General features: G+C 44.5%; 1 protein-coding gene across 1 annotated transcript in view; it reads left to right on the plus strand.

Moving 5' to 3' along the window:
- The first annotated feature begins 9,749 nt into the window (after nt 1-9,749).
- Nucleotides 9,750-23,288, plus strand: part of CA3 (carbonic anhydrase 3) — a 219,717-nt gene continuing 206,178 nt past the window's right edge. The window contains exon 1 of the mRNA XM_069220431.1: nt 9,750-9,865. Coding sequence (XP_069076532.1) covers nt 9,826-9,865 — 40 coding nt within the window. The 5' untranslated portion in view covers nt 9,750-9,825. The remainder of the gene's footprint in view (nt 9,866-23,288) is intronic.

The raw sequence follows: 23,288 nt of genomic DNA on the forward strand, positions 1-23,288 counted from the left end.
GCCTTTTTTTTCAGTGCGCTGTTATTTCAATTCTCATTACCTCATGAAATGTCATTTTGCTCAAGTTTGTCATCGGTTTTTATAACCCTTCCATTCTTTGTTGGAAATTATTTGAAAACTGGATTTTTTATACTCTGTCTCTTCCTGGATTACTCTGTGAAGGTTTTGAGAATATTTTAGTTGAACTTCAGTCATTATTTTCTTAGTATTAAGTCTGAGGTCTTGTTGGCTCATCTTTCGCATCATCTTCTTCAGACATTTCTTCAAATTTGCCTCATATGGGAAAGAGCAGGAAACATTTGCAGTCTATTAAAACTTCAAAGACTACCTTGGTCTTGGATCAACCTTTCATGTTTCCTTTGACGGAAGCTTCAATGTCTCTGTTGACATGGCTCAATCTAGTTCCCCTCATCCAGAGTCATCTAGGCTTCTGTCTTTGAAGTCGTCTTTATAATCTTCAGCAAATAAGATACATAAGTGGTATCCTCCTTCCCCTCCGAAGTCTGTATCTCCTATTTCTCTGGATACTGTCATAGAGAAAATTAGAGCCTTGAGACCATTTATTGAGGAAACTAACACTTGCATTCAAAATCTCGATGATAAGTGGTCTTCTATGGAATTTAGAATAATCTTGGTTGAACACAATGTCAGCATCATACAGGAGTCCGCTTCTAAAATTGCTTCGATGGAAAAGGATGTTTCAATGCTAAAGTAACAGGCTGAAGATCTTGAAAACAGGAATAGGTGTAATAACCTGTGTTTATATGGTCTTCGAGAAGGTATTGAGGGTGGAAATACAGTTGCTTTCTTCACTTCATTTCTACCAAAACCTTTGAATTTGCCTTCATCTTCTACCTTAATTATCCAACAAGCCCATAGACTGGGACCCGACTTACTTCTATTTCTGCGCCAACAAAACCTGAGGTGTAATTATTCTGTTTATGAAGTTCACAGATCTTATACAAGTTTTAAATGCAGCCAAAATAAAAAATAACTTATACGGTCTGGTGCAAAACTATCTTTTACCCAGGATATGTCTACAGCTACTGCTAAATGAAGAAAAGACTTACTTGAACTTCGTCCTGCATTACGTTCACTGTGTGCAAGATATGATTTGTTTCATCCTTGCACTTTCAAAGTTACATTCCAGAATAACACATCCTCTTTTGAAGATCCTGCAGACCTTAGACAATGTATTCATTCTCATGAAAGGATTTGATGGATGTTGCTGGCTCCTCCTCTTCAGGATAAATTAAATATTCAATACAAATGTTTTTACTTTTCATTCATATGGCATATATTAATATATATTAATGCTTTTTTCTAGTTTATTCCATATTTCTTTAGTCTATTCACAGAATCATCGCAGTCATCTATATCTCTGTTTCCTGTTTGTTCTCATGTGAAGTTCTGGTGTGGCCCGCTCTTTCGTGTTGGTCGTGCTGTCTCCTGTGTGTTGCCACTCCCTGTTCTCTTCTTGTAACCTATTAAGGTACGTTGATCAGTCGTCATCTGACATGCACTGTCATCTTTTTGTGCACTTGCTTGCTTACCCCTTTTTCCTTCCTTTTTCTTTTTTCTTTTCTGGGTTTTTCTCTCTCGCTTTTCTTTTCCTTATACCTGAAAGTCTTGTTGTCGTCACTTACAAGTCACGCATTATTAATGATTTTGTAGTTTTATATTTATTTCTTGTTGGTTATATTCGGGGTGATATCTTGGAATGTGGAAGGTTTTGTTAATCCTGTAATAAGGCAGTGAATAATATCTCATCTCGCCTCTTATAACCCAGATTTAGTATTTCTACAAGAAACTCAACTTAATGAGGTTGAGGCATTAAAACTGAAATATAATTGGGTGGGATCAGTCTTTGTCTCTCCTACCTTTACTAAGAAGAATGGAGTAGTTATTCTTTGTCACAAATGGTTAAATTGCGTTGTGTCTCAAGAAAATGATTCTAAAGGTAGATGGCTAATTGTAAAGTTTCTTATTAATGATATTCCATTAAGTGTTCTTAAGGTATATTGTCCGACTCAGCCGGATTTTTTGTTTTGGCCTACTATCACTAAGAAATGTTTGCAGTATAAAGATGATTTTTTTTTTTTTGGTGGTAACTGTAATCAGATTATGGACCCTTTTATTGACCGGAAGTCAAAATTTCATTTTCTTCCAAATAAATCCCATAAGCAATTCCACGCCACCATTTCCCAGAATTCTTTAGTTGATGCATGGAGATTATGGGGGTCATTATGACCCCGGCGGTGAGTGTTAATGTGGCGATAGCACCACCATCAGGCTGGTGGTACATACCGCCACATTATAAGAATTGCGGGTTGGCAGAAGCCAACCCGCCACTTCTCCACTCATACTGCCATGGCAGTATCAGCCGTCGGGCCGGAGATGTCAGTACCCAGCCTGGTGGCCGCACAGTACCATTAGCAGCATTATGAGCCTGCCTACCACAATAGTTTTCATGACATTAGCAAAGCCATGAAAACCATGGTGTTAGGCTCTACCGGTGACAGGGAATTCCTTCCCTGTCACCAGTAGGTGGCTCCTCCACCCACACAACACACACCTGACACCCCCCTCTATCCAAAGCCGTACCCCCTATACACACACTTACTCCCTACCCTGATCCAAACACACACACACCCACCCCGATCCAAATACAACCCCCACCCCGATCCAAACACTCACACCCTCACCCCCTCCAATCATCACACACACTCCAATACACGCACACATCTGTAGACACGCACCAGGCATACACCCAATCACTCACACTGGCATACATGCATTCATACATGCATAGTTGCAAACAACACAACACACACAGACGCATTCACACACTCACTCACACATTCATGCACATACTCAGAAACACACACACAACACCCTCCACCCCCCATTCCCCTACCCTGTAGGAAGCCTGACCTACCTTTGTCGAGGAGGTCTTCCGGCAGGGAATGGGAAGGGGCACTGCTACTGCGTTCTACTGGTGTGGCGGTGCTGGTGGTAGCAGTGCAAATTTACCACTGTCCACCACCATGAACACTGCTGGATTTCCGTCCTTCTTGTGGCGGAAGTCCGGCAGTGTTCATAATATGGCGGATGGATGGTAGCCACAGTGGCGGTATTTTGCGGCCGTTACCATGGCGGTAGGCGTTTTTTACCGCCAATGTCAAAATGACCACCTATGTAATCCCACTGCTCAAGAGTATTCCTTTTATTCCCCCCCCACATAGTTCACTTTCTCACCTGGATCATAACTTTCTTAGTAAATTGCTAACACAGAACCTTATCTCTGCCTCTATTGAACCTATAGCCATAGCTGACCATGCCCCAGTTGTTGCCAATTTAGATCTTGTTCGATCAAATCCCAAATCAGCTAGGTGAAGATTCAATAATGCACTTCTGTTAGATCCAAACTTTTCCTCTTCCTTTGTCTCTTTCACTAATTAATTATTTTTATTCAGTACTACTTCCAACACAACTCCCCAATTGGTATGAGATTCCTCTAAGCCTCAGCTCGTGGTTTTATTATAGATTTTGTTTCTAAAAAAAAAAAATTGTTTGCTCATCTAGAGGCACTCCTATTATCTGACATCAAACGTCTAGAACATAAATTTTATTCCTCATCTTCAGATTTTTCTTTGCATGAACTAGCTCAGGCCAAATTAGCTTTTAATAAAAAAATCAACTGATCAAGCTTCCTCCATATTATTGCGTAGTAGTGCCCGTTATTATGGTGGTTGTAACAAACAAATCAGGAAAACTTTTAGCCAATCATTTGAAAATTTGTAAAGAATGCTCTTTTATTAAATCCATTCATTCATCAGATGGAAAACTATTATTTAAATATGGGGACATTTTAGCTGAATTCATGAAATTGTACAAAAATGTATATACAACGAAACATCCAATTCATTCTGCTTCTATCGATTCTTATCTTAAAACTGTTTCACCTCTTTCCCAGTCTTTACTGGGTTTTGATCCTCTTGAATCTGATTTATCAGATACAGAGTTACTCAAAACACTTAACACACTGAATAAAGGGAAAACTCCTGGCTTAGATGGGTTTACTGTAGAAGTGTATCTACATTTCTCCAATATTTTGCTGCCTAAGCTTCTACATCTCTTTCAGTTTTTCTTCCTTACTGGCAAAGCTGGTGGTACTTTCCAGGAGGCTACTATCTGTCTAATACATAAAGATGGACGAGATCCTGCACAATCAAGAATTATCGTCCTATATCTCTTGTAAATGTAGATTATAAAATATCTGCCAAATGACTCACTCTTCGAATTGAGTCCTTTTTGCCCAAATTAGTAGGAAAATAACAATGTGGTTTTGTTAAAGACAGACTAACCTCAGATAACTCTTGTTTATTTTTTAATGTATTAAATAAAGCCCCTTCTCTTTCCTATCCTCTTGCAGCTATTTCTATAGATGCTGAAAAGGCCTTCAGCAGAGTAAAATGGTCTTTTTTTACTTAAAGTATTGAAATGGTATTGTTTTGGACCCAAGATGATCTTTCTTATTTCTTTGCTTTACACCGATCCTCAGGCTGCAGTACTAATTAACGCTTGTGTATCTCACAATTTTTCCCTGCAACGAGGGGTTCATCAAGGTTTGTCCCTTATCTCCTCTTTCATTTGTTTTAGCCCTTGAACCTTTCCTTTCTCATATACGTGACAATACTCTTATATCAGGTTTTCAGTATGGAGATAAACATTTAAAACTATCTGCCTATGCAGATGATAGTCTTCTCTTTCTTTCTAACCCTGATATCTCTATACCTGCTTTATTTAAGGAGCTTTCAAACTTTTCATCTATCTCTGGTTCTAAAATTAATTCAGAGAAAACAGAAATTCTGATCCTTACTACATTTTGCACTAAGCATTACTTTGACTCCACTTGGTTTCATTGGAATATTTCTAAAATCAAATACATTTGGTTTACTAACTCCATTTTAGAGTCTGTTAAAATAAATATGAAGGCATGTTTCAATAGAATAGATAAATTACTGTCCTCCTGGAATCCTCTTTGTTTATCATGGTGGGATCATATGGATTCCATAAAAATGATGATTATACACATTGTTTTATATGTTTTATCTATGACCCCAGTTCTTATACCAGATACTTACTTTTAAAAAATTGACTCAATTCTATCCTTTGGAATAAGAAAAAAAATCACAAATTTCCCCTCTCACTTCTTAAAAGAACTAAGGATAATGGAGATGTGAATTTCCCAGATTTTCAGATTTATCATAAATCTTTTTGTGAAACAAGCTGCCAATTGGATAGTGTTCTCTTAAAAAAATAACATAACATCTTCACCGCTCTTTAAGCATACTGCTTTTTATTGAGTCCCTATTATCAAATAAAAATCTCATCTAGGGACACTTTTTTTCAATCCCTACTTTGGTATAACAAGCTTATAACTATAAATAATAGGCCCTTATACTGGAAATCTTCATGAAGCAGGGGGATTATCTGGGTTCAAGATCTTTTTGAGGGCCTCAATTCTTCTTCCTTTCCTTTATTTCAAGTGATTTTTGACAGTTCTTGATCATTTTGGCACAAATTTTCAATTCTTATGAAGGCAGTTTTGGATATTTTCTGTTCGTTCCCATCAGACTCCATATCTCATTCCCTCCCTCCCCCGGATTCACTTTTACGTCTATTGTCTTTGAATCCTAAAGCCTCTCTTATATACAAATAATTTCAGTCATCTGATTCCTCTCGCCCTAAAGCCAAAGTAGAATTTACTTGATAAGTGGATTTGGGATGTGTTTGGACTGTTTTTTTCTGGAACAGAATATGGTCCAGAATCTTTAAAAAAATCAAGATCGGCCTCTCCCACTCAATCTATGTTTTTTTTATCATAGATTATATCATACACCAACATCCCTGCCCAAATTTGGTAATATGTCTGGCCCTACTTGTTGATCATGTCATTGTTCAACAGGGGATTTGCACCATATTCTTTTTTTATGCCCCTCCTACTGCTGTTTTTTAGTAGAAAGTCGGGGCCCAACTTACAGCAAAATTTTTAAATAAATTGCTCTACGTCTGTTATCTCCATTTTTGTATGCAGCCTGTCAGATAAAATTGAATTACAGGCTCATGAAAAAGGATTATTTGATGTTATGTTGGCCTTAGCTTTTCAACAAGTTACATTAAACTGGAAATCCTCCTCTATAATATATTTTACAGCTTTGTGGAATAATGTATGCCATTATCATCGCTTAGATAATATTTTTGCTTCTGTTTGTAGGCCTCTGGTAAATAGAGAATGATATTGGTCCATATTAATTAATTTTCTTAACAACAATGTTAAGCAATATGGTCAATCCATTAGGTTTGAGAATTGTAAACCACCGTAATTTGTTTTTCTCTGCTTCTTTTCTCAGAAAACATGGTTCTAGTTTTTCTCATTATACTTATATATTATTGTATCTACTTACTTGATCTTCAAATATAGACTTATATTTCCCTCTCTCCATTTATACCCATCCTTGTCCTTTTGTATCATAAAATTGTAAACAGCTTTTATTTTGTATATCGCTTATTAACTTTGTAGTTTTATTGCTTTTTGTGGTGTTGACTATTGGTTGAATTTCATATTTTGCATAATAAAGCTGATTAAACTAAAAAAAAAGTCATTAATCCTCTCTTGTTCCAGACGGATAAACACATGAAAAGGAAGGGAAGCCAGCATGCCCTGATGAAAGAGAGCAAGGAAATCACAGTGACGATGAAGACAACCAATGGTCATCAATGGGTAGGCTCTAGGTCTCCTGTAAGTAAACAAAATGTCTTGCAAGCGACTTCCCATGCACTGTCGCAGGCCAGACCTAAAGAACTTTTCTCAATAGGTGCTCATTCAGAGTTGAGCGGAATTCTTAACTACCGGAATTGTGTATTTAGCTGGTGCAGTAATTACCTCCCATTCTGAGTTGCACTCCTAGGAATGAAGCTTAACATGAAATATCAGAGTTTACCAGATTGATTTACACATGTTTTTGCTTTCCTTCATCTGTTTTCTTCTGATGATTTTTGCAAATTTCCTTGTGAAATCTCTCAGAAATATTGCTGGGTGAGGTAACTGCTGCACAACTTTTACAGGTGATCCGCAGGCAAACTCTTGTTATTGGGATTGGGCAAGGTCATACAAACATTGCGGCAAATACTGGACTGCATCTCTCATTGGTATTTATAAAGATGTAATTAGCAACCCTAATCTGCTTTCTCACTTTGGGTCTCGGCTTCATTTAAGAGGCCCTTGCGGCACACTTTGTCACTGGAGCGCCCATTTCTTTATACTCTGGTGGCGCGTTGTGCGAGCCCATATAAAGAAGGTCATGCAAATCCACCTTGCATGGCTTTTCATGGTCTTATAAATATGGGCCCCTTTCACGCATAACACTGCGTGAAACTGGGCATTTCTTGGGTGTTGCTTGAAGTGTTCCCAAGCAACACCCTTGGAACATAAAGGAATCTGGCACATTGCCAGATTTACAAGTCTGGGAATGCGTCATATCTCTATACCACCTCAGGGGTGACATAAGCGTGGCGCAATGGGGAGAAATATCTTTATTTCTCCCCATCTTTTTCTTTCCATGTCTGCAGCACACATAGAAAGAGGAAAACACCTCTTGTGATTGTTTTTGTGCAGGAAGGTGTTGTTTCCCGCACAAAAGCAATCATCCATGCAACCCAGGCATCCTTGCACCACGGTGAAAGGGCGGCTGCATTGGGGCAAGGCAGCAATTTGTACACCAGTGCAGGGGGAGAGGACAGAAATGCTCTGTATCTTGGGATACAGTGCATTTCTGTCCTTTCCCGTTGGTGCAAGGGGGTGCAGCAAGGCAGTTGCTGCACCCCACGCAACAGGCCTCGTAAATGAGGCACTTTGTACTTTGCTTTCGATTGGTGAAGATGCAACTTGTTTTGCATATATTATGTTCTCAATCTTGGCTGCATCTTTGTTATTTGTTTCGAAAATGTACGTGGTTCGATCGGCTCAATATATCTACCAATAACAAGAATGTTTGTAAAGTCCAAGACATAGGGGGTCATTCTGACTCCCGCCGGCCGCGGTAACCGCGGTGCCGGTGGGAGCCGCCAGCGTACCGCTGTGCGGTCAGAAGACCGCCGCGGTTATTCTGTGTTTCCCGCTGGGCTGGTGGGTGACCGCCAGAAGGCCGCCCGCCAGCCCAGCGGGAAACCCCTTCCCACGAGGAAGCCGGCTCCGAATGGATCCGGCGGAGTTGGAAGGGTGCGACGGGTGCAGTAGCACCCGTCGCGATTTTCAGTGTCTGCCTGGCAGACACTGAAAATCTTTTAGGGGCCCTCTTACGGGGGCCCCTGCAGTGCCCATGCCACTGGCATGGGCACTGCAGGGGCCCCCTGGGCCCCCACAACACCCCTCACCGCCATCCTGTTCCTGGCGGTCAAAACCGCCAGGAACAGGATGGCGGTGAGGGGGTCGGAATCCCCATGGCGGCACAGCAAGCTGCGCCGCCATGGAGGATTCCTCAGGGCAGCGGAAAACCAGCGGGAGACCGCCGGTTTTCCGTTTCTGACCGCGGCCATACCGCCACGGTCAGAATGCCCTTGGGAGCACCACCAGCCTGTTGGCGGTGCTCCCGCGGTCCATGACCGCCAGGGTCAGAATGACCGCCATAATTTGTAATATTGATGTGCGAAGTTTATCTTACAGAGAAGTGAAGTCTTGCATAAAGCCTGCTATTGGTATTTTTTACAGTTTTCTGATGCTCTGGTTTCTACACAGTGGCAAAATGTATCCTCCTCACAAACTGGCAATATTTTCTCTGATCTGACAATATTTCCTTTGAGTGGTGGCCAGCAAGTTTTCTTTGAGACTTTGCAGCTATTTGGATGCGAAAATCGAAACAACTTAAATGGATGCGAAAATCGACGAAATGTTGAAATACACGTAGTTATTGTAATGATGGGCAGAATTGTAGGGACTTTGTGTGAGAAGAATTGGCAGCTAACCACGTGGCTTCTTTTGACTGCTGTTTTATAGATCATAATATGAACACAGCTGTTGGAAATAAATATGATCATCATATTAATATCCAACAGCTGGGCCTTAATGATGAAGGTCTCCTCATTTCAACAACCAGATGCACTTACTATTTGCAGTGTTAAAAAATATATAAACATATCTGTCTAGAGCTTTGTTGCACCCTAAACTACACATACTGCTTGAAGAAGTAAAACGGAGCTCACCAGTTGAGATGCGAGAGTAAGTGCGGTTTCTTTGGCTGTAAACTTTCCGGCGCGCATGTTGTGTTTGTACTTTGACGGTGCATTGATGGTGTGAGACGGGTCAACATAAAAGGCTGTGCAGTGTGAGGGTGTCATGTGTTCCCTTTGATAGCAGGCGCAGATACGAGCCATTTCTGACGTGCCTCTGTGCAGGGGTATGTCTGCGCCCCTGTAGGGCAAGCATGAGCTGCGCCAAAGCTGCGCCCTACAAAGGTAGGCCTGTGATGTGCGTTGTTCCGGCTCTCGGAGCTGTGTATGGCAGGATGACCTAACTGCGGAGCCGTGCCACCAGAGAGAGGAATAAAGGCGCAGATGAAAAGATCAATGAAGAGGATTACTTCTAGTCTCCCCACGCTGCAGACAGCTAGCTGCTGGCGCCGAGCCCTCCTGATCCTCCCGTATTAAAGGACCTGGCGGTGGCCTACCTATAAAACACCACAGATAAAGCCCAACGCTCTACACAACCGAACGAGATATAGGGAAAGAAACTCCACGCGAAGGGCAAGAGAACAGGCAGAGGAGATGGCGCAGAGACACGAGTGGGGCTACTCCAGGCACAATGGTGAGTGGACGCCAGGTCTGCGGGAAGAGTCACTTGGTGGGGAATTCAGCGGAGTTCAGTGGGGATTCGTGAATGACGTGCTTTGAATCTCTATTGTTGATAGATACTACTGGCCTCACAAGCTCTTAAGTAAAAATGTGGGAATTTTCCGGAGAAAATGTCGTAGCACATGTTGTGCCTTGATTCTGAGATAGAATTCCCTCATATAGGTCATTGGTAATTATATTTCTTACATTCCCGAGATGACTGCAGCAGAATGTGTGGCACATTCCTTTACATCGTGTCAGAGAGGTTGGTAATAGCTTTCTTATGAGTTTCATTGCTCTGAAGTATGCCAAGTATACTTGCTATATAGTTTAGCTCCTTAGTAGCTTCCAGTGAAGGCCAGGGGTCTATAGAGCTGAGCGCAATTAGTAAAAGTGAAGTGAGAGGATACGTTCTGCTGGGGGGTGCTAGCAGGCGCGCATGCCCACTGGGCTGGAAGATCTTCAGCTCCCCTTCGTGCGCTGTAGCGGGGCTGGAGCTCCGTGTGTGCTTGTCTCGGGGAAAGCCCGGGCAGAGCACTGTCTGGGAAGCGAGCGTGGGAGAAAACCTTACCTTTTCTAAAACAGACACGTTCAGCTTCTCATGCTGCTAAAAAGTCTCTTCTAGGAAGGGGTCGTGGTCATCAGTAATTTATAATATGCTAGTTCAGGGATCCCACGGTGGGGCTCTCTGGCTGCGAAGGTCCCTGTACTTTAGCATTCCAGAGTCTTTTAAAGGAGATATAGGGGCATATTTATACTCCGTTTGCGCCGGAATTGCGTCGTTTTTTTTTATGCAATTTCGACGCAAAACTAACTCCATATTTATACTTTGGCGTTAGACGCGTCTAGCGCCAAAGTCCATGGAGTTAGCGTAATTTTTTTGCGTGGACACCTACTTTGCGTTAATGAGATGCAAGGTAGGTGTTCCCGTCTAAAAAATCGACTCCGAGGCATGTGCGTCGGATTTATACTCCCGGGCAAAAATCACGCACGGGAGTGGGCGGGTCAAAAAAAATGACGTACGGCCGCTTTTGCGCCGTTTTTTAGCGCCTGCAAAAGGCAGGCGTTAAGGGACCTGTGGCCTCTGAAGGAGCCCAGAGGTGCCCTCCCATGCCCCCAGGGACCCCCCCCTGTCACCCTTGCCCACCCCAGGAGGACACCCAAGGCTGGAGGGACCCATCCCTGGGACATTAAGGTAAGTTCAGGTAAGTTTTTTTTTTTTTTTTTTTGTGGCATAGGGGGGCCTGATTTGTGACCCCCTACATGCCACTATGCCCAATGACCATGCCCAGGGGACAGAAGTCCCCTGGGCATGGCCATTGGGCAAGGGGGCATGACTCCTGTCTTTGCTAAGACAGGAGTCATTTCTATGGGGGTTGGGAGTGAAAAAAAAATGGCGCAAATCGGGTTGAGGTGCAAAAATTGCCTCAACCTGACTTGCCCCATTTCTTGACGCCCAAGCTCCATTTTCCCCTATGCCGGCGCTGCCTGGTGTACGTCGTTTTTTTTAACGCACACCTGACGGCGCCGGTGGCTAACGCCGGCTAACGTCATTCAATAAATACGGTGCCCGCATGGCGCTTCAGAATGGCGTTAGCCGGCGCTAATTTTTTTGACGCAAAACTGCGTTAGCGCAGTTTTGCGTCAAAAAGTATAAATATGGGCCATAATGATGGCTCATTAACACTGCTATGATCAGGCTTCATCGGCGCTAGAAAGGATCTCTACCCTGTTCCCAACCCCACTGTTAACCTAAGAAGTACCTAGTAAGGAAAGCAGAAAGGACAGATTCCTTTCAGGGTCTCTGGAATTATGCAAAAGGAGAGGGCCAAACTTTGCAGCAGAGTTGACCAAATTTTTTGGCAAGAAAATAAAAATTAGGCAGCACATTTTCTGATACTGTCCACTATATTTTCCATTTTTACACTTGTTAACACTGTATGGGCACAGGTACCAGTTTAACACTCAAACAAATCCATAAACAACAGAAAGGTGACCAATCAACCTTTCCAAAGGGCCTTCCACTGCACAGGATCTTGTGTTGCTGTGCATTTAATAACTTTTGTACTAGAAACATTTTTTGGGTAAAATCTGCAGATTATGCAGCAGATGATGAATTATGTAGCAAGTGCAGGAGAGCCATAATTATGTGAAAAATGCTGCACCTGCTCTATCACATAAGTCCTAGGGCCTGATTGTATTCTATGTAATTGAATTTATGTAGCGCTTGTTACCCATGACAAGTGGTAGCAAGCACTATATAAATGCAAAAAAGGGAGAACTTTGTTTTAACTTTTTTTAAAGGTGTTTCAATAATACAGTGTCAATTAGGCACTCCAGAATGTTTTACCAAAAGCATCTTGCATTCTCAGGGGAGCTCTTGTAGTTTTGCTTCTGAAAATTTCAAATACAAGCTAAAAACTAAGAATGTGCACAGTGATATTGGCAAATAGGAGTTCTGGGCAGTTAGTTTGTTTCAGTGGTTGATGGTGGGTGGCACCACCAGTTAATAGTTTGGGCAAGGATTTTTAAATGGTCCAGCAGGCAGCCTCGGAGTACACATTTCCTCTCTGCCTATTATGCCACACAGTTACTCTAACAGTCTGTAAACAGGCAGCAGAGGAGAGCAGCCCATCACTGTGTTCCTCTACCACTTGTTTACTATGCAGCTTAGTTTGGGTAGGGTGGAACTCATGTACCACAGTAGGGATGTACGTGAGGTGCAATATTTCACTGCACCTTGCCTAGGGCTGCTGGGTGCTGACCTCTCACAGAACGTTGTGTGAGCCTCTTGCCCTGGATGAACATTTAGTAGACTGGCAGAGTGGATCAGCATTGTACTGTGCATGAACAGCAACTGGCAATGTACACACCAAAGCTTTCTGCGACAGCAGCATGGTGTACCCCGTCCCACTCTGCCCTTGTGTGGCTTACCTTTTGGGCCTTCTTACCATCTCTGTGAGTGGCAGTTGGTGGTTGGAAAACACAGAGAAAAAGGGTACCCAATTCCAACTTGAAGACAGACACATTTCAAAGGCACCTTTTAAATGCAAATTGGATGTGCAACCTTTGGACCTTTTTGTACCTCAACCTGATCCTATGTTGCAATGAGCAAGTGCCCACCCTGTCTTCTACTCCCCAACATCAAATTCAAATGGCAACTGCAGTCCCATATTTTATTGCACTTTCTGCTAAGACGCAGTCTACATTCCTTTTTTGAATGGTTGCCTGAACAGGGGATTTTAAAGCTCAAGCTTGATGCCAGAGACAAGAGTTCACATTTTATATAGGTGGAGGACCCACCAAGTGTGAGAAAACAGGGCTGATTGCAGAGGCCCCATAACTTTTTGCCCCCATTTTCCTCTTTTTGCTGGTGTTTTCCTGACTTTGATGGTGCCCTGGGTACTGCTAACCAGTCCCAGGGCCTGTGCTCTGTGTAAAATGGATATGCAAATTAGGCTAATTATAATTGGCTAAGTTAACCTACCTATAAGTCCCTAGTATATGGTAGGGCATGTAGGTTTAGGAACCACAGCATAGGTGGTGCACACCTAGGTGCACTGCTGAGGTGCCCAGTGTCATTTTAAAAAAAGCCTGCCTTGTTGGCTGCTTTTAAATTAAAGTTATATGCAAATTCGACTTTGGAATTAAAGGTACTTCCAAAGTCTTAAACTACCTTATTTTTACATATAAGTCACCCCTAAGGTGTGCCCTATGTGCCCCTAGGGCTGGGTGCCATGTAACTATAAGCAGGGACTTTATAAAAATAGATTTATAAGCCCTGGTGAGGTAAAAACAGCCAAATTCGTTTTTCCCTCATTGAAGTAAATGGCCTTCATAGGCTAGAATGGGCAGACTTTATTTTAAATTGTAAAGTCTCCTTAAATGTTACATACCAAGAATTTGGTATCAAATTAATTGTTGTAATAAATCCCACAACTTCCAGTTGTTGGATTTAATATAACTTGTTCAGGTAAAAAGTTTAGACTTTACCTAAAAAGTTGCCAATTTCAGCTCTGCATTGTTTTTGCTGCTGTGCTCTGATTGGCCAGCCTGCAGCAGCTTCTGCCAGGCTGCCTTGATGAGGTGTGAAGTGGCCTGGCTTCACACAAAGGAATGTGCTTGGGGGAGAGAATCTCCCCTCAGCAGATGGTGAGACAGGAAGGGGGAGGGCTGCCAAACTGGTCTTCAAAGGCAGAGAAGGACATTTGGAGCACCCAGCAACACCCCCACATCCTGCAACCCCAGACAATTAGGTGCCCCCTTGATTAGATTAGGAGAGGGCAGGAGAGGGGTGTGTTTATGATTTTTAGCCACACCAGTGGGTGGGCTCAGCCAGATGTAACCTCCAAAAATCAGATTCATCCATGTTGGATTTTTAGAGACTGTTGCCTTCTGGGATGGATTTTTGCCACACTTCCCAGGAAGTGGTCATCACAGGGGGACGACCCTGTACCTGATTGGAGAACCAGGGCCCCCCTGCTTTTCACCCAGGAGCAAGGATAAAACTGGCAGACCTGCATCCACACCTCAGATCCCCACCAAATTTCAAGAAGAAAGAACTTAAGGAGAAGAAGGACTGCCCTGCTGGACCCCTGGCCTGCACCTGGACCCTGCACTCAGAAGGACTGCACCAGCTGCACACTTGGGCTTCACCACAAGAAGGACTTTGTCTGGCTTCAACTGGTTCAAGGAGGGACTCCCTGTTTGCTACAGGTGAAAAATTGCTAAACCAGAGTCCCCTGCACCAACTCCTGAAGACAGTGACCAGCTGACCACTGCCCAGTGGCCAAAAAGGAGTTTGCGCCAGGTGCATTCTGGGAGTTGAAGTCCGCACCCCCCAAGGACCATCACAGAACTTCTGGACCCTTCGGGTGAGCTGTGGACCCCAAAAGAACCTTAAAAGAACATCTGGGTGAAGCCCCAGAAGTTTGGAAAAGATTTGAGAATTTTTTGAAAAAAGCTCCAGAGAGGGACCGACCCGCCGCGGAAATTCTAGCCGGCTTGCCTCAACCGCGACCCGGCCTGACTTCGTGGTTCGTCCCGGTGAAGAAAAACTTCAAAAAAGAGACTAAGTCAGAAGGTAACTTTTTAACCGAGGCCTCCCGCGACTTGTAGCCGAGCAGGGCTCCATCGCGGTCGGCCTGAAACTTTGACTTTGCCCCGGTCCTGGTGCAACCAGATGACCCGATTGGCGCTTTTTGTTTCTAAGCGCTAGAAAAATAATAATACTTTAAAAATTCATATCTCCGGTTCCCCTGAACCTATTTTATTCGTTTTTGTGTCATTTTAAAGATAAAAATATAAACTATTTTTATAAATTGGTTTTGGATTTTTAAACTGTTTCCTGTGTTTTATTTAATTACTGTTTTGTGATATTTGAATGCTTTACACTTTGTCTCCTAAGTTAAGCCTTGACGCTCGTTGCCAAGCTACCAAGGGTTGAGCTGGGATTAATTTACTGAGACCTAACTGTACCTAGGTGGAGGTTAGTGGCTTGTTGCTAGGTGTAGGTACCTACCTGCCCTTACCAATAACCCATTTTCCAACATAATTGGAAGCAGCGACGGGATCCTGTACTTGTGTTCAATATTACGTTACAGTTTTAGGTAAAACAAATTAAAAATCCTTTAAATTGTCCTAGTGCAAAAATTGTTTTTAATTTTTAATTTGGATTAATTTCAATTATTGAATTTTTGTAATTTTTCTAAATTCTTGTTTCCAATTTTTGCAAAAAGTTTTTGTTGACACAAAACTAGGGAACCATGGAGCTTGATCTGGCTAGCCTACCCACACTGACAGTAGTCCAGCTTAGGGGGTTGTGTATTGAAAGAGGGTTGCCTGCAACCACTGATCTCAGGAAGCAAATCCTGATCACATCCCTGACAGCATGGGCTGAGGCCCAAGAGGTAGAGTCAGAAGAAGCTCCAGAGGAGGGAGAAAGAAGGGAGGATGCAAGCTCTAAGTCCTCAGTAAATACAGTCACTAGGGGCAGATCCAAAGCTAGTGGTGGGAAGGGGGTCCTTTCAGGAGGAGAGAACCCATCCATCAGAGAAAGAGAGCTGGAGGCCCAGCTAGCATACATAGCTTTGGAAGCAGAGAAGCTGGCCCTAGAAAAGAAAAAGTGGGCATACAAAGAGAAAAGAGATGGAGGCAGCGATAAAGAAGCTGAGGTGTCCATGGGTGGGGGAGTTTGCCCCAGATTACCCAAGGGGGTAGTTCCTGCTTATGTAGAGGGGGATGACATAGATAAGTGGCTGGGGGCCTTTGAGAGGGCACTCCAAATGAGAAGGGTTAGGCCTCAATACTGGGGTTCCCTTTTGTGGGAGTTGGTCCCCAACTCAGGGAGGGATAGGCTTCTCACCTTAAGGGGGGAGGAGGCAGATTCATACCCTAGTATGAAGAGGTGCTTAGCCAAGAAGTTTGGTCTGACCCCAGAGCAATATAGAATGAAGTTCAGGGACACCCAGAAGGACAGTACCCAGTCTTGGGTTGACTTTGTGGACATTTCACTAAAGGCACTAGAGGGCTGGATTATTGGTAACAAAGTAGATACTTATGAGGGGTTATACAATCTGATCATGAGAGAGCACATCTTGACCAATTGTACCCAAGAAAGGTTACGCCAGCATCTAGTGGACTCTAAGCAGACCAACCCTAGAGAGCTAGGGGAGGCAGCTGATGAGTGGTTGAGAACCAGGGTGGTTGTCAAGTCCCAGGGGGGAGACTCCAAGAAGGGGGGGACAGGTCCCCAAAAACCTAAGGAGGGATGTGGTAAGCCCACCACAGAGACTCCCTCTGTACCCCAGAACCCTAAGAAGGAGGAGAGTAAATCCCACTCCCACTCTGACCAGCAGAGACAATTAGACCCAGGGTTAAAAAAACTCTTGGACAGTAGGGCTTGCTTTGACTGTCAGCAGACAGGTCACTTCAGAGGAGATGCAGCCTGTCCAAAGAAGGTGGTTAGCATTGGGCTGTCCAGTGTAGCCATGGAGGAGGATTCCTCAGATGATGAAGTCCTCTTAGCATTAAGCTGGGAGACAGGACCAGATGGTAAGCTGGTGATCCCTGAGGGTGGAAGTAGGCACTTCCACCTCATTCAGGTGAATGGGATCCCTACCACTGGCCTGAGAGACACCTGTGCCAGTCACACTATAGTGAGTGACCGGTTAGTGACCCCAAACATGTATGTCCCAGGAGAGACAAGGAAAGTCAGGATAGCCACAGGGGAGGTCACCTCCAAACCTGTAGCCATAGTGCCCCTAGAGAGGGAGGGTATCCTTGACTGGTTTAGGGTGGTAGTCAGTGCTGACCTCCCCCTAGATTGTATCCTGGGCAATGACCTCCCAGAGGTGGGTCTGGTCCCAGATGGGGCGGTCGCCCAGGGCGCCCCCCCAACCCAAAGTCCTGGGGAGTCAGTCCCTACAGTTAGGAGACAGGGGTCCCCAAGAAAAGGAAAGAAGAAAAGGAAGGGTAGGCCACTCTTAAAGAGAGTTCCAGGGAGCCAAGGGCCTTCTGCCCCAGTAAGGGGGGAGCCCAGAGTTGGCACTGGTGAGGCCTCACCTGACCCCAAGAAAGTCCTGAGTAGTCAGGCAGCTGTCCAGATGCAAGGTGTTGCCCCTGCACTGACAGAAGGGAGAGTGGAAGGAGGGTGTCTGCCACAGGAGGTGGTAGCCCCCCACTCTAGACAGCAAGAGGGGTGCCAGGACCCCAAAGATGCCCCTAAAGCAGCTCAGCCACCTGTCAGTGTAGAGCTTAGGGTGTGGTTCTGGGTACTGACAGCTGTCAGTAGCCTCTGCTGGGTGCTAGCCTTTCTGGCAGCAATGTACTTGGCCTGGGAGGCAGACCCCAGGGCCAATAGCAAAGTAGGCCCCCTGACCCTGTTGGTCATGGTGGGGTTGCTCAAGTATTGGGTGACCTCTTTGGGTAAGCTAGGTGTTGCCCTAGCAAAGTTAGGAGTAGGGGAGGTGGGCACCTCACTACCCAAGTTAGCAGAGAGAGAGGAGGAAGACCCCCCTAGAGGGAAGTTTCAGTTTGAGATGGGTCCTTTCACTGTTGGGGTGGGTTCACTACCCTGAGGGAGTGACCCTGACAGGAGGATATAAGGCAGAGTAGGCCCTGCAAAGGGACAGCCAGTTTTCTTCACTGTCTTCCTCGCCTAACAAGCCAGGAAGACTCTCCCAGGGTTGGGCTGAGTCTCCTGGGCGTGTGGGCTGGGGGGGGTTGTGTGAGACAACAGGGCTGATTGCAGAGGCCCCATAACTTTTTGCCCCCATTTTCCTCTTTTTGCTGGTGTTTTCCTGACTTTGATGGTGCCCTGGGTACTGCTAAACAGTCCCAGGGCCTGTGCTCTGTGTAAAATGGATATGCAAATTAGGCTAATTATAATTGGCTAAGTTAACCTACCTATAAGTCCCTAGTATATGGTAGGGCATGTAGGTTTAGGAACCACAGCATAGGTGGTGCACACCTAGGTGCACTGCTGAGGTGCCAGTGTCATTTTAAAAGCAAGCCTGCCTTGTTGGCTGCTTTTAAATTAAAGTTATATGCAAATTCGACTTTGGAATTAAAGGTACTTCCAAAGTCTTAAACTACCTTATTTCTACATATAAGTCACCCCTAAGGTGTGCCCTATGTGCCCCTAGGGCTGGGTGCCATGTAACTATAAGCAGGGACTTTATAAAAATAGATTTATAAGCCCTGGTGAGGTAAAAACAGCCACATTCGTTTTTCCCTCATTGAAGTAAATGGCCTTCATAGGCTAGAATGGGCAGACTTTATTTTAAATTTTAAAGTCTCCTTAAATGTTACATACCAAGAATTTGGTATCAAATTAATTGTTGTAATAAATCCCACAACTTCCAGTTGTTGGATTTAATATAACTTGTTCAGGTAAAAAGTTTAGACTTTACCTAAAAAGTTGCCAATTTCAGCTCCGCATTGTTTTTGCTGCTGTGCTCTGATTGGCCAGCCTGCAGCAGCTTCTGCCAGGCTGCCTTGATGAGGTGTGAAGTGGCCTGGCTTCACACAAAGGAATGTGCTTGGGGGAGAGAATCTCCCCTCAGCAGATGGTGAGACAGGAAGGGGGAGGGCGGCCAAACTGGTCTTCAAAGGCAGAGAAGGACATTTGGAGCACCCAGCAACACCCCACATCCTGAAACCCCAGACAATTAGGTGCCCCCTTGATTAGATTAGGAGAGGGCAGGAGAGGGGTGTGTTTATGATTTTTAGCCACACCAGTGGGTGGGCTCAGCCAGATGTAACCTCCAAAAATCAGATTCATCCATGTTGGATTTTTAGAGACTGTTGCCTTCTGGGATGGATTTTTGCCACACTTCCCAGGAAGTGGTCATCACAGGGGGACGACCCTGTACCTGATTGGAGAACCAGGGCCCCCCTGCTTTTCACCCAGGAGCAAGGATAAAACTGGCAGACCTGCACCCACACCTCAGATCCCCACCAAATTTCAAGAAGAAAGAACTTAAGGAGAAGAAGGACTGCCCTGCTGGACCCCTGGCCTGCACCTGGACCCTGCACTCAGAAGGACTGCACCAGCTGCACACTTGGGCTTCACCACAAGAAGGACTTTGCCTGGCTTCAACTGGTTCAAGGAGGGACTCCCTGTTTGCTACAGGTGAAAAATTGCTAAACCAGAGTCCCCTGCACCAACTCCTGAAGACAGCGACCAGCTGACCACTGCCCAGTGGCCAAAAAGGAGTTTGCGCCAGGTGCATTCTGGGAGTTGAAGTCCGCACCCCCCAAGGACCATCACAGAACTTCTGGACCCTTCGGGTGAGCTGTGGACCCCAAAAGAACCTTAAAAGAACATCTGGGTGAAGCCCCAGAAGTTTGGAAAAGATTTGAGAATTTTTGGAAAAAAGCTCCAGAGAGGGACCGACCCGCCGCGGAAATTCTAGCCGGCTTGCCTCAACCGCGACCCGGCCTGACTTCGTGGTTCGTCCCGGTGAAGAAAAACTTCAAAAAAGAGACTAAGGGGGTAATTTTGACCTTGGCGGACGGCGGAGGCCGTCCGCCAAGGTACCGCCGCTGAATGACCGCACCGCGGTCAAAAGACCGCAGCGGCCATTCAGACATTTCCTCTGGGCCGGCGGGCGCTCTCCAAAAGAGCACCCGCCGGCCCAGAGGAAATGCCCCTGCAACGAGGACGCCGGCTCAGAATTGAGCCGGCGTAGTTGCAGGGGTGCGACGGGTGCAGTTGCACCCGTCGCGTATTTCAGTGTCTGCTTAGCAGACACTGAAATACTTTGCGGGGCCCTCTTACGGGGGCCCCTGCAGTGCCCATGCCATGGGCATGGGCACTGCAGGGGCCCCCAGGGGCCCCGCGGCACCCCCTACCGCCATCCTGTTCCTGGCGGGAGACCCGCCAGGAACAGGATGGCGGTAGGGGGTGTCAGAATCCCCAAGGCTGCGGAGCGCGCTCCGCAGCCATGGAGGATTCACAAGGGCAGTGGTAAACCGGCGGGAGACCGCCGGTTTACCCTTTCTGGCCGCGGCTGAACCGCCGCGGTCAGAATGCCCTCGGGAGCGCCGCCAGCCTGTTGGCGGTGCTCCCGTGGTCGGTGACCCTGGCGGTCACCGGCCGCCAGGGTCAGAATGACCCCCTAAGTCAGAAGGTAACTTTTTAACCGAGGCCTCCCGCGACTTGTAGCCGAGCAGGGCTCCATCGCGGTCGGCCTGAAACTTTGACTTTGCCCCGGTCCTGGTGCAACCAGATGACCCGATTGGCGCTTTTTGTTTCTAAGCGCTAGAAAAATAATAATACTTTAAAAATTCATATCTCCGGTTCCCCTGAACCAATTTTATTCGTTTTTGTGTCATTTTAAAGATAAAAATATAAACTATTTTTATAAATTGGTTTTGGATTTTTAAACTGTTTCCTGTGTTTTATTTAATTACTGTTTTGTGATATTTGAATGCTTTACACTTTGTCTCCTAAGTTAAGCCTTGACGCTCGTTGCCAAGCTACCAAGGGTTGAGCTGGGATTAATTTACTGAGACCTAACTGTACCTAGGTGGAGGTTAGTGGCTTGTTGCTAGGTGTAGGTACCTACCTGCCCTTACCAATAACCCATTTTCCAACACCAAGGTTGAGTGGTGATGACATTTGTAAATACAGTAAAGCAGCCCCATCCTACACCCGGCCATCAAAGCAATGAAGTAGCTTAAGCCTACCAAACATATTTTTGAGAAATAAACATTATCAGGCTGTATTTATTTTCCAAATTACACAGAAGTATAATTTCTTGATTTCGACACACCTCAAAGTGTTTATATCATGCACATTAAACATCCATATCAATACAATGCTAGATATAAAATCTTCTGTCTGAAATTAATCAGAATAATGGTTACCGACAGGCCTGGCACATCAAGTACCATCCCCATGAAAATGTGATTTGGTCTGAACAGATTTCTACTAGGGACCCTACGTAGTGAACTCAGCCACTCCCTCATACCAAGGAAGCCCACTTTGGCCAACCAGTGGGTTAGGCCCTAAACAATACCAGGACAACCCAAAATTGGACCCTCCTAGCACCCTTTGGAAGACAGGCCTGGGTAGCACAGCCATATCCTGGTCCCCTGGTGCTAGTAGCATCACCTGAATAAGCCTTCAGGTCCTGTTAAAGAACCACTTGTGGTCAGCCAAAATATATTTGCTTTAGCACCCAAACCCCAGCCTCCTGCAGACTGCTGCTTCACTACCCCCGCACCAGGGCGTAAGTCCTAAAAAAAGAAGTGGGGGTATTGACCAAGTTATGCAAGTGAAAGTGACATCATGGCACATGACATCACATAGCAGGACCGAACAGGAAGTGAAATAATAAGAAGTGACATCAAATCTTAACACTTCATGCATATGTTTAGCAGGTCTATCATGAGTACATTTGAATCTATCCAAAATTTAACAAAGACATTTTGTGTCGGGGTTGAGTCAAAAAAGTGAATCAACCGTAACACAAAATCTGGACCTCAACCTATGCATTTATTTTTTTAGAACTCCGCCACAAAGAAATTGGCGACAAAGAAAATGTGGCAGTATATCTGTTATTTTTAATTGGTTGCAAACTCTGCATTTTAAAATACTCTATGTGATTAAGACACCTGCTGTGGAGATCATTGTGTTAGAGGTGGGTGAGCCACTGAAAGCTCAAGCCAAGCTTGAGGCTGAAGCTTGGCTCAGCTTAAAGTCCTGTTGGAACCCCAAGCCCATAAAAGGCAAAACTTCCATGTGGCTTCTGCTTGCCACCCTCACTGAACCTAATATGTGGCATTGCGGCAAGAGCCCTGACTCTGGAGCTAAGAAAGCAGGTTTGTGTCTTGGATTTGCTCTACATCCCGTGAGTCTAGGCAAGTCACTTAATCTCCCCATGCCTATAAATAATGATTAGGACTTTGTGCAATGTAATTGGTCATAAAAATGCGCAAAAATGTAAAAATGAAGCATGAACATAAGGAAAGACAAAAATATACCCATCTACAGGCTGATTTGTGCAAAGTCAAACCAGAAAACCTGAATAAATCACATCATACTCACTTAATCTTAGTGTGATCCTAGGCATTTGTTTTATTTCACCAAAATGCCTTTTTCTTCATTATCTGGTAAGAAAGCCCTTTCAAATATGCAACTTCAGATTACTAGTTGTACAAAAACCTGTTGTGTTTGATTTAATAGACTATAATGTTGCTCTCTAATAATGGGGGCCAAGAACAGGGTTTACATGAACTTTTAGAAAGTACTTGTAGAGCAGTGCCATAATGTGCCATATTATAACAGACTGTATCATATTTTAAGCAATGTTTGTTGTTTTACATATTATACATTTTCAGAGATCATATAATGCAAGGGTTTGAATAGCCAATCCAGGCACTTGGCTCAGCTCTGCTCTCCCTGTTAATTTGTGAGCTTGCCTACCTGTATTTACGTGCCCAGTAAATCTCAGGGTGTAATAATATTGGTAAGATAACTCTGGAGGTTATTGCATTTGCTGGTAAAATCCATGTTTTGTCTACTTCCAGTTGCAAATCAAAGTAGCATAGCGGGTTAATGTGTCTTCTGTAAAGCAGATCATGCAACATGAAAATAGAAGATTTTTATTTTACATAGATAGGTAAGTGGGTTTCTGCTTTTAACACAGAAATCTTTTGTTACATGCAGTTCATAAATTGTAATCCATCTAATGCAGCACAGTGAGCTATGAAGGGCATGCAACTTCTACACCTTGTAACCTTCACTGTCTTATGTAGCACATCCTGTACATTGATTTACATGCATGCATGATGTATTGTCAATGTATTTTGTACGTGTGATGTAAAGAGCTCTAACACCCTGTATTAGAATGAGTAGGGCTGTATATGAAATAATACATAATAGTGGT

The sequence above is a fragment of the Pleurodeles waltl genome, chromosome 2_2, assembly GCF_031143425.1.
Source record: "Pleurodeles waltl isolate 20211129_DDA chromosome 2_2, aPleWal1.hap1.20221129, whole genome shotgun sequence".
NCBI lineage: Eukaryota > Metazoa > Chordata > Amphibia > Caudata > Salamandridae > Pleurodeles > Pleurodeles waltl.